This window comes from Ornithorhynchus anatinus, chromosome 1, assembly GCF_004115215.2.
Source record: "Ornithorhynchus anatinus isolate Pmale09 chromosome 1, mOrnAna1.pri.v4, whole genome shotgun sequence".
Classification (NCBI taxonomy): domain Eukaryota; kingdom Metazoa; phylum Chordata; class Mammalia; order Monotremata; family Ornithorhynchidae; genus Ornithorhynchus; species Ornithorhynchus anatinus.
Genome location: NC_041728.1, coordinates 163,939,725 through 163,954,894, shown reverse-complemented (window position 1 = coordinate 163,954,894; position 15,170 = coordinate 163,939,725). Strand labels below are relative to the sequence as shown.

The 15,170-nt window shown below is 50.8% G+C and overlaps 2 protein-coding genes across 6 annotated transcripts in view; both read left to right on the top strand.

Annotated features, from left to right (window-relative positions):
• The window catches only part of TFRC (transferrin receptor), a 30,672-nt gene extending 26,450 nt beyond the window's left edge, over positions 1-4,222 (top strand). Inside the window, exon 19 of the mRNA XM_029059230.2 lies at positions 1,028-4,222. Coding sequence (XP_028915063.1) covers positions 1,028-1,270 — 243 coding nt within the window. The 3' untranslated portion in view covers positions 1,271-4,222. The remainder of the gene's footprint in view (positions 1-1,027) is intronic.
• Positions 4,223-13,395: 9,173 nt separating this feature from the next.
• Positions 13,396-15,170, top strand: part of TNK2 (tyrosine kinase non receptor 2) — a 60,468-nt gene continuing 58,693 nt past the window's right edge. For all 5 annotated transcript variants that reach the window (XM_029069053.1, XM_029069061.1, XM_029069033.1 and 2 more), the window contains exon 1: positions 13,396-13,730. In XM_029069053.1, the coding sequence (XP_028924886.1) occupies positions 13,680-13,730 (51 nt within the window). In that variant the 5' untranslated portion in view covers positions 13,396-13,679. The remainder of the gene's footprint in view (positions 13,731-15,170) is intronic.

Below are 15,170 nucleotides of genomic sequence, written 5' to 3'. Positions count from 1 at the left end.
AGCTCTCTAGCTACACATGAAAGAGTGGAGGGTATTAAGAAGATAACGTGATGCAGACGGGAGAATTCTTGACACAAGCCTCTCGTACCTATTTGACTTGTGTCTGAGCAGGAGTGATAAGGAGTCTTAGTACATCCTGCTGCCAGGTGCAGCGTAGAAGGAAACTTGGAGGTGATGGCCGTGTGTGTGTATTGTATTTATTGAGCCCTTACTGTGTGCAGACAACTGTACTTGCCTTAAAGGCTCTTGAGGGAGTACGTAATAAGACCTTCCCTGCCCTCAATGAACTTACAGTCTAGAAGGGGAGACAGACATTAATATAAGTAAACTACAGATTCATTCATTCAGTAGTATTTATGAATGAATTGAGCACTTACTATGTGCAGAGCACTGTACTAAGCACTTGGAATGTACAGTTTGGCAGTAGAGCGAGACAATCCCTACCCAGTGATGGGCTCACAGTCTAATCAGGGGAGACAGACCTAAGTGCTATGGGGCTCGGAGAGGGCATGAATAAAGAGAGCAAGTCAGAATGATGCAAAAGGGAAAGAAGGAAAAGGCTTAATCAAGGAAGGCCTCTTGGAGATGTACCTTCAGTACCCTCCCCCATTAGACTGTGAGCCCGTCAATGGGGAGGGATTGTCTCGCTCTGTTGCCAAATTATACATTCCAAGCGGTTAGTACAGTGCTCTGCACATAGTAAGCACTCAAATACTATTGAATGAATTCAATAAGGCTTTGAAGGGCGGGGGAAGTCATTTGTGTGTGCATGCACGTACAGTGGGTGAGTAGGCCTGCCCCAGGGCAAGGATAGTGGGAATGGAGGAGGCCTGGGACCTTCCTCTCCCTCACTTCTGGGCCCTGCCCCGTCACCCCACCACACCTCTGGAAAAATGGAGTTCCTGGCTGTGCTCTTAACTTGGGACACTTCAGCATTTGAAATGGCAGGCACATCTGACAATGACTTGGAATTAATGTGTCTCCTCTCCTTCTCTCCAACACCCCCCCCCCCCCCCCCCCCCCCCAGGTGGAATACTACTTTCTCTCCCCCTATGTCTCGCCCAAGGAAACTCCCTTCCGTCATATCTTCTGGGGCTCGGGCTCTCATACTCTGTCAGCTCTGATAGAACATCTGGATCTTCTGAAGAAAAAAGATGACGCCTTCAATGAAACCCTGTTCAGAAACCAACTGGCCCTCGCTACCTGGACTATCCAGGGGGTGGCTAACGCTCTAGCCGGTGATATTTGGGACATAGATAATGAGTTTTAGTTGAGATGCGGACTCCTGCGCTAAAAACAGGAACAGGGCAGCTCAGCCCCCAACCACTTTACTTTTTTTTTTTTTTTTGAGCTGAAACACTTTTTCCAGTAGAGCTGCAAAAGATTGATAACTGACTTCTGCCCATCTTGGTACAAGAATGTTGCAAGGCAGCTGCTGCTCCTAGCACAGTGCAGATGCATACAATGCAGGTAATTGTACTTCTGGTTTAATACTGGTATTCTTGCTATACTGAACTCAAATCAAATCACTTGGAAAAATCTGTAAGGTTATCCTCTCCTGGTCAGCCTGAAGGATCAAAAGTTACCTCTTTCCTGTTACACTTGAGCAGAGTCTTACAAATTTAAGACCTGTGACTTTCTCAGACTTGAGGGCCAGGGTTAACTGTGATCTCTGAAGGGTGAATGGGGATAAAAGATGGCCATACCGGGGGAACAAAGTGTTGGCCTGTGTCCTGCTCTTTCCCTCTTCAGTTGCCATTAAGCAGAATACTGGGTTACCAAACGTGAACCTCAATGACAGATGTTTAACTCTTCTGAACAGACAGTTTTGTCTCAGCTATGGAAGAGAAAAGCAAGTTTAACTCCGGAAGGAAAACCGTGGCTTTTCTTCCTGCCAACAAGGTCTGAAATAATAGGTGACCCTCAGCTGGTATATTAACTTGAAAACCCCACATGATGGTAACCTCCATTGTGTGAGGTAAAAGTTTCTTAAAAAGGTCATTAAAAGATCAGAAGCCAGACTTTTTTTTTTTGCCTTAATTTCTAGTCTTCCCTTCTCTTTCTCTCCCCTTCCCCACCCCTCAACAAAGAGACTTGGCTTAAGAGGAAGAAATCCTCAGGACCACACCAGTTTTCTATCCACCTTATTTCAGATCCTGTTGCTCAGCTTGTCAAATCCCTAAAATACATGCTTGCCAAACTTTGGCCAAAATGTTAAAACCTCATGAGGAAAATGTTTCCATCATTTGGCACTGAGATATTTATTTTGTTTATTTATTTATCAGTGACAGAGTTCACTATAAATGGTGTTTCATTTTTTTATAGAAGATAATTATCGGAAGCAGTGCCTTCCATAATTATGACAGTTATACTGTCGTTTTTTTAATAAAAGCAGCATCTGCTATTAAAAGCGAACGGATACTGGAAGTCTTGCATCGAGTCTCAATTTACGGGTCAGCGGTGTCAAAGGAATGAGATTGGCCAAGCACAGAATTTTTTTAGTTCGTAATTCCAGCTTCTTAGAGGAGCAAAAAGTCAAGTAATGAGATCGGGAGGCGGCTCCTTATAACAACTGAAGATGCTCACTTTCCCCCCCACTGGTGCTGTGTTGAGCACAGCCAGATGTGAACCCCGGTTTGCCCACAGAGCATTGAGTGGGGTGAAACCACGGGCACGGCTATCACTTGACACTGGAATCGCGCGTGCGAGGCCTTAACTTGTAGACCGATTCAGGCTATTTCGGATCGGTGCAAAGCTTCCAGTACCTATGTCACGAACCTAACTCACATTATCGGGAGCAGTGTCTTCCATAATGGATAAAGAACAAGGTAGCTTTTGCCTACCAAGGTGTTTATATCGGAGGCAGTGATCTCCATATGTCACACTAAGGGTGTACGTAATTATCGGGAACAGTGTTTCCCATAATTTTCTTCATGCAATGACATCTGCAAGGCTTGAAGATGTTAGTATCTAACATGTATTCTCGGCTTCCTGCGATTGTCTCTCCGCCCTCTAGTCTCTTGCAGAAGCATGCTTTTGTAATCTGCACTCCTTGTGGGCAAGTACTCAACCATTGTAAAACTAAAACTGTTTCAGAATTGCTGGGGTTTTTTTTTTTTGTTTTTTTTTTACTTAATGTGGGTGGGTTTTGTTTTCTTTGCACTTGCGTCGCTGTGACTTCTTTAGATGTTACGTTGATCCTGGGATAGGTAGGACTACACTTATAACGTAAGCTGTTGATGAACAATCTTGCTCCAATACTTCCCTTTGCACTCGAGTATGTTCCTAGTTAAAGTGGTTCAGATGTGTCAAAACTCAGTACTAGCTCCGCAGTGGGGAGGGGACGAGAGAGGCTCACTGCTTCTCTCAAACACGCAGTGATTGCGCTTGAGTGGACATCCGAGTCGGCCAAGCTGATCTCTGACCCTGGGCCTCTGTTCTCTTGGTGAGCCACTGTTCGAAAGCGACCCTGGCAGAATTGATCCCTACTCTCCCCTGCAAAGTGACGGAATCCAAGTCTAACTCTTGATTATGAAAACTGTCTGAATCCAGAAACTACTAACCGCCCCTGCCTCCAATTAGTGCCTCCCCGCTGTTGGATCTTGGAACACAGGGGACTCGACTCTAAAGTTGGGTGGTGGGCATCCGAAGGCCCTTGTGGTGCTTACGACAAAGGGCTGCCATTTCATCCTCTAGACTAGCGAGCAGCCCTTGTTCTAGCTTCCAAGTAGCAGTAGGCGTATTTCCACCCCCCTCATAGGTTTGACCTGCTCTCTAGGGACCAGCTGCAGATTGAAATGAGACAGACTTGCATGTTGCTGGGTGTAACCCTGTGTAGACTTAATCTCATCAGGTAGTGATTGGACTTGACTTATTTCTTGCATTATGACAAACTGTTACTCAAGCTTTAGCCTTTCTGACCACAAGGTCCTAGTATCAGTTGGAGGGCCCTGTTCTCAGCCTCAAGTATCTCGTGCCTATCTCTAAGCATGAATATTGGTATCCTCTGCTCATCTCCTGAATGTTCCTACCTTTTTAATGCTTATCCCGTGAATGTATCTGCTCTCCAACTTTCGGTGTGTGATGGTGGGTATCGCGTAGTATTCGGCTGTATCTCTGGAGCACATATCCTTGTTCTTGTACCAGTCACTGGCAGGTACGTGTGGAACTTCAAAGTTCCTCCTTAACCTGTCGTCTGATCAAATAAAATGCTTGAAAACAACTTCCGGGTTCTTATTGCTGATGTATTAAACACACACTACTGATCACTCACAGGTATCAGAGTATTGTGTGCAGAGAATTATACTAGGAAAAGTATGTGATATAACAATTGTATTGAGCACTTACTGTGTGCAAAGCACTGTACTAAGTGCTTGGGAGAGGACATTCTCCGCCCACAATAAGTTCAGACCTTTCTGGACATGATCCCTGCCCACAAAATGCTTGTGGAAACTGGGGGTTAGCACAAGATAACTTTAAAATTGGGGTGGCCTGGGCCCATGAGGTGGTCACCATCTGGGGAAAGGCACCTGTGTACACAAATACACAAATTTGAAAACTGAAAATGGCTGAACAGCTGGAAGTCTTGCCCAGCTGAATGCCACAAAAATAAGCTTGTGGAGTTGGAGAGGATTCAAAAAAAGCAAAAGCATCAAATAGTGGGAGGCAATGTTCTGTTTCATAAGATGAAAATATTCAGTCTGAGCCACTGCATTTAAGCAGTTGGAGTACAAGTTGTCATCCCTATTGATTCTTCAATTATATTGAGTGCTTAGTGTGCTAAGGACTGTACTAAGTGCTAGGGAGAGTACAGTATAAGATGCATTCCCTTTCCACAAGTTTACCCTGTGCTCAAGGTGCTTACAAATCTAGAAGAGTGAGTAGAGTATAGGAAAAATGCAGGGAGGAGTGATTGACAATGCGCCAAAAACCATAGTCCTCCCTAATCTCTTCACCCAATCCAGGAATGACAGTTTAAGTGACAATGGGTGCAGCATGGGCAACAGCATGAGCTTGCGAGTCCCAGGTCATGGGTTCTAATGCTGACTCCCCCCATTTATCAGGTATGTGACTCTGCAGGTCACTTAATTTCTCTGTGCCTCAGTTACCTCCATATGTAAAATGGGGATGAAGACTGAGCCCCACGTGGGACGACCTGATTACAGTGTATCTACCCCAGCACTTTGAACAGGGTTTGGCATATGGTAAGCGCTTATATACCATCATCCTTAAATGTCTTTTTCTCAATAGAGGCAGCAGTGGCTTCTCAAAGGCTTAAACTTCTGCTTGTAAGCACAAGTGACTTTGCTTGAAATGTCTCTCCATTCCTAGATTCAGAAATGGCAGTCTTAAAAGACGCTCCCTTCCTCATGTGGACCTCCAGGTCAGTGTGATTGTCTCTCCTCCACCTTCCCCCTCCAGGGACTACAGCCCCTGCAGTCCAGAGCACCGGCATTTCCTTCCATAGTCAATCTCCCCGGCTTGGGACCCCGATGGCTTGTGAAGCCGACAGGCAGTCTTGTCCTACCTTAAAAGCCAGGTAAAGAAACCCATGTCAAGGCGGTGATGGTTTGATTAACCAGATTATAAAGCAGCGTGTCAGTGAAGCAGCGTGGCTCAGTGGACAGAGCTCGGGCTCGGGAGTCAGGTCATGGGTTCCAATCCCAGCCCTGCCACTTGTCAGCTGTGTGACTTTGGGCAGGTCACTTCACTTCTCTGGGCCTCAGTTTCCTCATCTGTAAAATGGGGATTAAGACAGCCCCCGTGGGACAACCTGATGACCCGAGATCCCACCAGCACTTAGTGCTTGGTACATGGTAAGTGCTTAACAAATATCATCATTATTATTTATTAATGCCAGGAGGGAGAAAGGTATGACTTGCTCAATTGGATGCCAGACGCTTTCTGTGTAGGGGTAGAAATGAGTGGATAGCAGATGAAGAAAAGAAAGGAAGAGAGGGCAAGAAGCTAAGTCTGGCAACTTGAGAGCCAGTCCAAATGCAGTTGGAAACTTGCACGGGCACAGTGCTGTCATAAGGACCTGGGAGCAGGATTAGCGGATGCCATAAACATCCTATGGTCAGGAGTGGCCCTAAAATGCCAGGTTCATGTTGTCACATGATGCAAACCTTTGCTTTTCCTCCAGTATAATTAATAATTGGAATTTAAGTGCTTACTATGTGCCAAGCACCGTTCTAAGCGCTGGAGTAGATACAGGGTCATCAGGTTGTCCCACATGAGGCTTACTGTCTTCATCCCCATTTTACAGATGAGGTCACTGAGGCACAGAGATGGGATTAGAACCCACAACCTGACTCCCAAGCCCATGTTCTTTCCACTAAGCCACGCAACAACTTTACTCTTTTACGGTCCAAGGCTCCCAGTGGGGTCTCTGACACAGAAGTCATTACCTATCCGAATATCCCAACATTATCATTCATCCTGAAGTGGCAGCAAGATGGGCCCTTTTGCCAGGATACAAGTAGGTTCCAAAGAAATTGTTGGATTTGGGGTAATTTTTTTTTTTTTTTAATGGTATTAAGCCTTTACTATGTACCAGGTACTACTAAACACTGGGGGAGTGAAAAGGCTAATCAGGTTGGACACAGTCCCCGCCCCATGTGGGGCTCACAGTCTTAATCCCCATTTTACAGATGAGGTGATGGAGGCCCAGAGGAAGTGAAGTCACTTGCCCAAGATCTCACAGCAGATTTTTTCTCTGAGCTTAATCTGTCAGGAAGGTGGGCGTTGCTTTGGATCTATCATCTGGGTCTCCTGGCTTCGGGAAGGTTTTATGCGGAATTGAGATTTGCAATTGCAGACATAGGGTAGAGGTTTTGATGATGGTGCTGATTACAGCCACATGGCAGCATGGCATAGTGGATAGAGCAAAGGGCATAAGGTCATGGAATCTAATCACGCTCCGCCGCTTTTCTGCTGGGTGACCTTGGGCAAGTCACTCGACTTCTCTGGGCCTCAGTTACCTCATCTGTAAAATGGGGATTGAGACTGTGAGCCCCACGTGGAACAGGGGACTGTCCAACCCTACCCGCTTGTATCCATCCCAGCATTTAGTATAGTGCCTGGAACAGTTAATGCTTAACAAAAACCATAATAGTTATTATTGTTGTTATTATGACATTTCCCAAACACTTTCTTCAAGAGGGGCAGTGGGGGCCAACTGAGCGTGACCTAGAGTTGACGTCTGTGGTATCCTCTCTTCCTGCTCTACCCGGGAATAGTTTTCCTGAGGAGCCCTGTGGCCCTAGTGGAAAGAGCACAGGCCTGAGAGTCGGGGGACCTGGGTTCTAATCCTGCTCTGCCATGTGACCATGAGCAAGTCATTTCACTTCCCTGTGCCTCAGCTTCCTCATCTGTAGAACGAGGATTAAATGTCCTCCTTCCCGCTGAGTCCTCCCTGATTACCCCAGAGATTAGTACAGTGCTTGGCACTTGGTAAGACACGTAACAAATATCATTATTATTACTAAGACAAGCAGAATAAAGAGGCAGGGAGAGCCCTAAACTAGAATAACTTTTTCTAGGGAGGGAACCCCAACTCATATTTATTGAATGCTTACTGTGTGCGGAGCACTGGACTAAGTGCTTAGGAGAGTACTGCACAACAGACACATTCCCTACCCACAATGAGCTTACATCTTAGAGCACACCTTGGTTATCTTTAATGATCAGTTTGCCAGGTCCATATCAGCATGAAAACAGCAAGACTCGGTTTCTCTGTTCCCCAGAAATTGTTCTGTGGGGCAGAGGCTGCCTTGCTGCTTAGGGTTACTTGGAAGTGGAACAATTGGAGTGGTAGTAAGAATAATTATGGTATTTGTTAAGCACTTAGTATGGGCCGAGCACTGTTCTGAATGTTGGGGTGGAGACAAGTAAATTGGGTTATTGGGTAAAATAGAGCCCATGCTCTATCCACTACGCCATGCTGCAGTTCTGTTTCCTACTCAACCAATAATAATAATGTTGGTATTTGTTAAGCGCTTACTATGTGCAGAGCACTGTTCTAAGCACTGGGGTAGATACAGGGTCATCAGGTTGTCCCACATGAGGCTTACTGTCTTCATCCCCATTTTACAGATGAGGTCACTGAGGCACAGTGAAGTGACTTGCCCAAAGTCACACAGCTGACAAGTGGCAGAGTGGGCATTCAAACCCATGACCTCTGACTCCCAAGTCCGGGTTCTTTCCACTGAGCCACGCTGCTTCCCTAATGGCTTTTATGGATCAATTAGTGTAACTTGCTGAGTACCAACTGAATGCAGAACACTTCAATTATGACACTCATTAAGCACTTATATGCCAGGCACTATGCTAAGCACTGGGGTGGATACAAGCAAATAATAGTAATAATGGCATTTGTTAAGCGCTTACTATGTGCAAAGCACTGTTCTAAGATCTGGGGAGGATACAAGGTGATGAGGTTGTCTCAAGTGGGGCTCACACACTTGATGCTCATTTTACAGATGAGGTAACCGAGGCACCGAGCAGTGAAGTGACTTGCCCCAAGTCACACAGCTGACAAGCGGCGGAGTTGGGATTTGAACCCATGACCTCTGACTCCCCAGCCTGGGCTCTTTCCACTGAGCCACTCTGCTTCTCTCTCAAGTGGGCACAGACCCTGTCCCACATGGGCTCCCAGTCTCCATCTCCATTTTCCAAGATGAGGCAACTGAGGCACAGAGAAGCCCAAGGTCACACAGCAGACACGAGGCGGGGCTGGAATTAGAACCCACGTCCTCTGCCTCCCAGGCCCGGGCTCTTGCTACTACGTCATGCCGTTTCTACTTAGCACCTGGGAGGGTACACATGACCCCTGCTCTCAAGGACCTAGCAATCCGGGGGAGTCGGGGGATGGTGCCGAGAGAGGCAGATGGTAATTACTGATCAGTAATCAATAAAGTACTGATAGGAGGAAGAAGGGAAAAGTGCTTTTTGAGTACGAAAGGCTTCAATTTGGTCCCCAGACTTGGCTTCTCAATCAGCGGGCTGAGCCTCGATTGGGAAATCAGTTTATGTGGGTTCTGTTCTCAGTTTCCTAACATAATCTAAGGTGGGTTTCAGTGCTTTCCCCTGAGTCCTCGAAACTCAGCTATCCCACTGATGCAACCAGAATAACAAGCAGCATGGCTCAGAGGAAAGAAGATGGGCTTGGGAGTCAGAGGTCATGGGTTCAAATCCTGACTCTGCCACTTGTCAGCTGTGTGACTGTGGGCAAGTCACTTCACTTCTCTGGGCCTCAGTCCCTCATCTATCAAATGGGGATGAAGACTGCGAGCCTCCCGTGGGACAACCTGATTACCCTGTATCTACCCCAGTGCTTAGAACAGTGCTCTGCACATAGTAAGCGCTTAACAAATACCAACATTATTATTAATAAGAAATGCATTTAACAGATCAAAACCAACCCAGTTCTACTCCCCACCCCCTGTGCTGCTCCCCTTTGTGGGTGGGGGCCCCAGCCGCCCCCAGCCCTCGGCCCCGTATCCTTAATTTATTTTCATGTCTCGCTCTCCGCCTGGATTGTAGGCAGGGAACGTGCAAACCAACTCTTTTGTATTGGACTCTCCCAATTGTTTAGTACAGTGCTTTGCAATCAATCAATCAATCATATTTATTGAGCACTTACTGGGTACAGAGCACTGTACCAAACACCCTGCATAGTAAGCATTCAAGAAACATTATTCCTTGATTGACAGACACTTATTATGTGTCGAGCACTGTTAAACAGGTCAGACAGTCCCTGTCTCACCTGGCATTCACAGTGTGAGGGGAAGGGAGAACAAATTATTATTATTATTATTATTATAGAGAAGCAGCGTAGCTCAGTGGAAAGAGCGTGGGCTTGGGAGTCAGAGGTCACGGGTTCTAATCCCGGCTCCGCTGCTAGTCAGCTGTGTGACCTTGGGCAAGTCACTTAACTTGTCTGTGCCTGTTACCTCATCTTTCAAATGGGAATTAAAAAAAAACTGAGCCCCACGTGGAACAACCTGATCACCTTGTATCCCCCAGCGCTTAGAACAGTGCTTTGCACATAGTAAGCGCTTAACAAATACCACAATTTATTATTAAGAATGATAATTGTGGTTTTTGTTAAGCATGCACTGTGTCAAACACTGGAGTAGGTGAGAAGCAGTGTGGCTGAGTGGCAAGAGCTCAGGCTTGGGAGCTCAGGCACAGGTCATGGGTTCAAATTCCACTCTGCCACTCATCAGCTGTGTGACATTGGGCAAGTCGCAACTTCTCTATGCCTCAGTCACCTCATCTGTACAATGCGGATTAAGACTGTGAGCCCCACGTGGGACAACCTGATTACCTTGTATCTATCCCAGTGCTTAGAACAGTGCTTGGCACATACTGAGTGCTTAAGAAATACCATTATTATGATTATTACATTAGATCATCAAATCTTGCATGGGGCTCAGAATCTAAGTAGGAGAGGGAGTAGGTATTGAATCCCCATTTTGCAGCTGAGGGAACTGAGGCACAGAGAAGCGAAGTGACTTGCCCGAGGTCACACACGGAAGGCCAGGGGCAGATCTAGGATTAGAACCCAGGTCCTCCGACTCCCAGGCCTGGGCTCTTTCAATTAGGACACCACTGCTCCCACATCAGCACTTTGGTGCCATTCCCTACTCCACTATAGCATTTGTGTATCTTATTTACTCCACTCCTCCATTGTCAAGAACACTCAAGCACAAAACATATAAACACATTGCTGAGATGGGGGGGGGGGTGGTATTTGTCAGAAAATGATAAAACTACTTTTAAAAGACTGGAATTGAAGAAAAATCGGAGCAAGGTGCCGGGTTTTCTCCCTCTGAAAAGGAAAATATATAAAATAATGTGTACAGAGAAGCAGCGTGGCTCAGTAGAAAGAGGCCGGGCTTGGGAGTGAGAGGTCATGGGTTTGAATCCCGGCTCTGCCACTTGTCAGCTGTGTGACTGTGGGCAAGTCACTTCACTTCTCTGGGCTCTGTTACCTCATCTGTAAAATGGGGATGAACACTGTGAGCCTCACGTAGGACAACCTGATTACCCTGTATCTCCCCCAGCGCTTAGAACAGTGCTCTGCACATAGTAAGCACTTAACAAATACCAACATTATCCCCCATTAGACTGTAAGCCCGTCAATGGGCAGGGACTGCCTCTATCTGTTGCCGATTTATACATTCCAAGTGCTTGGTACAGTGCTCTGCACATAGTAAGTGCTTAACAAATACCAACATTATTATTCTTATACTTATCATTAAAATGGAGGTGGTATTTAAAGCCATATGAATGCAATCAAAGAAACAAATCAATTTTGTGTCCTGCTGCTCCTTTCCATGAAAAAGAGGACAGTGCCTCTTGGCGAGAAGAGTGGAATAGGAACTTGGATTGTTGCCAATGTCACTATTGAATGAATAGAGAAGCAGCGTGGCTCAGCGGAAAGAGCCCGGGCTTGGGAGTCAGAGGTCATGGGTTCGAATCCCGGCTCTGCCACTTGTCAGCTGTGTGACTGTGGGCAGGTGACTTCACTTCTCTGTGCCTCATCTGCAAAATGGGGATGAAGACTGTGAGCCTCACGTGGGACAACCTGATGACTCTGTATCTCCCCCAGCGCTTAGGACAGTGCTCTGCACATAGTCAGCGCTTAACAAATACCAACATTATTATTATTAGTAGTAGTAGTAAGCGCTTAACAAACGCCCTTATTATTAGAGGGCCGCTGCGTGGCCACACCAGGGAGGAGCAGCAGAGGGCGCTCCAATCCCTCCTGTGGGGGAGCCCGTCGCTGCCGCCGCCGCCAGGGGGCGCTGGTCCTTTAAGGGCGGGGGCGCGCCCTGGGTCGCGCAGGCGCACGAGGCGTCGAGGGCGCACGCGCCCGGCGGCTGCAGGAGCTCCGGCGGCTGCAGGAGCTCCAGCTCTGCAGCAGCTCCAGCTCTGCAGCAGCTGCGGCTGCTCCCGCGTTGCAGCCGCAGCAACTCCAGGTCCTGCAGGAGCTCCAGCTGCAGTTGCAGGAGCTCCAGCTGCAGTTGCGGCAGCTCCAGTTGCAGCCGCAGCCGCTCCAGGTCCTGCAGGAGCTCCAGCTGCAGCCGCTCCAGGTCCTGCAGGAGCTCCAGCTGCAGCCGCAGCAGCTCCAGGTCCTGCAGGAGCTCCAGCTGCAGCAGCTCCTGCAGCTGCAGCGGCCGCAGCAGCCCCCGCGGGGGCCGAGGGAGCCGGGGAGGGGGCGGCGAGCTCCGGGCCGCCTCCGGCGGGGCAGGGCAGGGGGCGAGCCTCGGCCGTCGGTCGGCACCATCCGGAGCGAGGGGGCCGCGATCCCCCCGGCGGGGAGGCCGGCGGGTTGGGGGCTCCGGGCGTCGGGGCGCGGGGTGCAGGAGCGCGGGGGCGGCAGTCCGGGGCTCCCCGAGCAGGCGGGGCGGGAGGAGGGGGCTCTGAGCTGGGGCCCGCAGCGGGAGCGGGGGCTGAGCCCCGCCGTGCAGGAGCAGGGGGAAGCGGGGCTCGCCGTGCAGGAGCGGGGGGCGGCGGAGGGCGGGCAGCGGGGGAGGGGCAAGGGGAGGGGCAGGGGGCGGCCCGGGCAGCAGGAGCAGGGCCTCGGCCCCGGCGGGCAGCTGCACCGGCCGCAGCTGCAGCAGGACCGCGGGGGCGGCAGCGCTGCGGTGCAGGAGAGGGGGGAGCGGGGGACGGGCGTGCAAGAGCGAGGGGAGGGGCTCCAGCTGCAGCGGTCGGGGTTCCGGGGGACCCCCGAGCTCCGGGGGGAGGCCGCCGCAGGGACCGCCCAGCTCCAGGACCGGGATGAGGCCCAGGCCCGGGAGGAGGAGCCCCTGAGATCGGCCCGGCCGCTCCCCGCCCCCATTCGGGGGACCCCCTGGGTGACCCCCCGGGAGCCGGACCGAGGGAGGTGGTCGGGGGTGCAGGAGGCCGATTGGAGGGCCGGGCAGCAGGAAGGCCAGGTGAGGCTGGCCGTCCAGGTCCAGGACCGCTGCCTGGGGGAGGAAGGGGAGCTGCCCCAGGGTCCCGGGACCCCTGGGCAGGGGGGGCCGCGGCGCAGGAGGAGGAGGAGGAGGAGGAGGAGGTGGTGAGGTGGTGGTGGTCAGCCCACAGGAGCAGGGAGAGGTGGGGAGGTGGTGGTCAGCCTGCAGGAGCAGGAGGAGGTGGTGGTACTCAGCCCATAGGAGCAGGGGGAGGTGGGGAGGTGGTGGTCAGCCTAAAGGAGGAGGGAGAGGTGAGGAGGTGGTGGTCAGCCTCCAGGAGGAGGGGGAGGTGGTGGTGGTCAGCCCACAGGGGGAGGTGGGGAGGTGGCCATCAGCCTACAGGAGGAGGGGAGGGTGGGGAGGTGGTGGTCAAGCCGACAGGAGGAGGAAGAGGTGGTGGTCAGCTGACAGGAGGAGGTGGGGAGGTGGTGGTCAGACGACAGGAGGAGGAGGTGGTGAGGTGGGTGGTGGTCAGACGACACCGGGGGTCGCCCGGCTCCCCAAGGCACCTTGGACGGCCTCGTGGGGCTAAGAGGGACGGTTGGGGGCTCCAAAATGTAGTGCCAAGAAGTGGCGTGGGAGGGCCCGAGCCCAGGACCGGACTGGAAGTCGCCGCCAGAGCCGGACCGTCTCGTGTGGCTCCCCTCTGACCCCCCCCCCCCCACTTGTGGCTGGGGGGCCGAAAGCAAGTGGACCCGGACCCCGATGGATGCCCCGGCCTGGGGGCTGGGAGGAATCGACAGGTCGCAGCAGCAGGTGAGCAAGGGCCGGAGGCCAGAGAGGAGGGGGATGAGGTCTAAGGGGGGTTCCTGTCCAGGGGTGGGCTCGCTGGTCACCCCAGCAGCCTCCCGCGGGCCGAGGGGAAGGAGCCTGGGTTGTGGCTACCTAAATGCCAAGCTCTGGGCCGAGCACCCTTTGCGTCGGAGTGGAGTGGAGGGCGCTGTGTGGGAGAGGATTGCTCAGTGGGTGGGGGGCTGGGGGCTGTCGGCAGTGTTCCAGACCGAGCTGGGGGGCCCCCAGCTTCACCAGGCTACCGTCCACCCCGCTGCGCCCTCTGTCCAGCAGACAGACACCTTACTCTGCCTGTCCCTACCCACCTTTCATCCAGAAATGTCCATCCCGGCCTGACCACCTCTTAGGGGGGTCCCCGCAGCACAGACCAGGGGAGGGAATCATGGTGCCCACCCAGGAGAGGAGGGCGAAAGCAGGCGCTGGACAAGGAGGGCGCGTGGGGGTGGGGGGTAGGGGAGGCTGACTAAAACCTGGTTTTCTCTAAAAGCCGGTTTCCTCTGGTGACAGGATTCGTAGAGGAAAGGCCCGTACCATTTCCGGTGGCAAGGGGAGTGACAGTCACTCCCTCTCTTTGAAAAACTCTTCTGAAAGCAGAAGGGTGATTCATTCATTAGGTCAGTCGGTTGTATTTATTGAGCGCTTCCTTTGTGCAAAGCACTGTACTAGGTGCTTGGGTGAATACAATATAACAATAAACGGATACATTCCCTGCCCACAAAGAGCTTACGGTCTAGGGGTCGGTCATATGGTTGTGCATTTGTGGTCAGTAATGTGCTTGTGGTGAGAGAACATATCTGCGTGCAGCTTGCTTGTCCCCTACCCTGTTCCCTTTCCTCCTCCTGGAGCTCTCTTGTTTTTTGCAGAGCCCCTGGCAGGAAGGAGCTGTCAGAAATGAATAATGATGGTATTTAATAATAATAATCATGGCATTTGTTAAGCGCTATGTGCGAAGCACCATTCTAAGTGCTGGGGGGATACAAGGTGATCAGGTTGTCCCACATGGGGTTCACAGTCGTAGTCCCCATTTTACAGATGAGGTCACCGAGGCCCAGAGAAATGACGTTATTTGCCCAAAGTCACACAGCTGACAAGTGGCGGAGTCAGGATTAGAACCCACGACCTCTGATTCCCAAGCCTGGACTCTTTCCACTGAGCCACGCTGCTATTTGTTACTGCAGCCTCTGGAGGATGCCCCCAAAGAGGGCCAGAGGAACTGGGGGCTCAGATGGAGGCAGCCCGAGGCTGGCGGGGGGCTTTGGTGTGGGTTTGAATTATATCATCCTCTGCCTTCACTCCGTCATTGAGGTCCTATTCATTAGCACTTTGAGCAGAACGCTGAACTAAGCACTTGGGGAGAGTACAGTACAAACATTTGGTAATAATAATGATGGCATTTATTAAGTG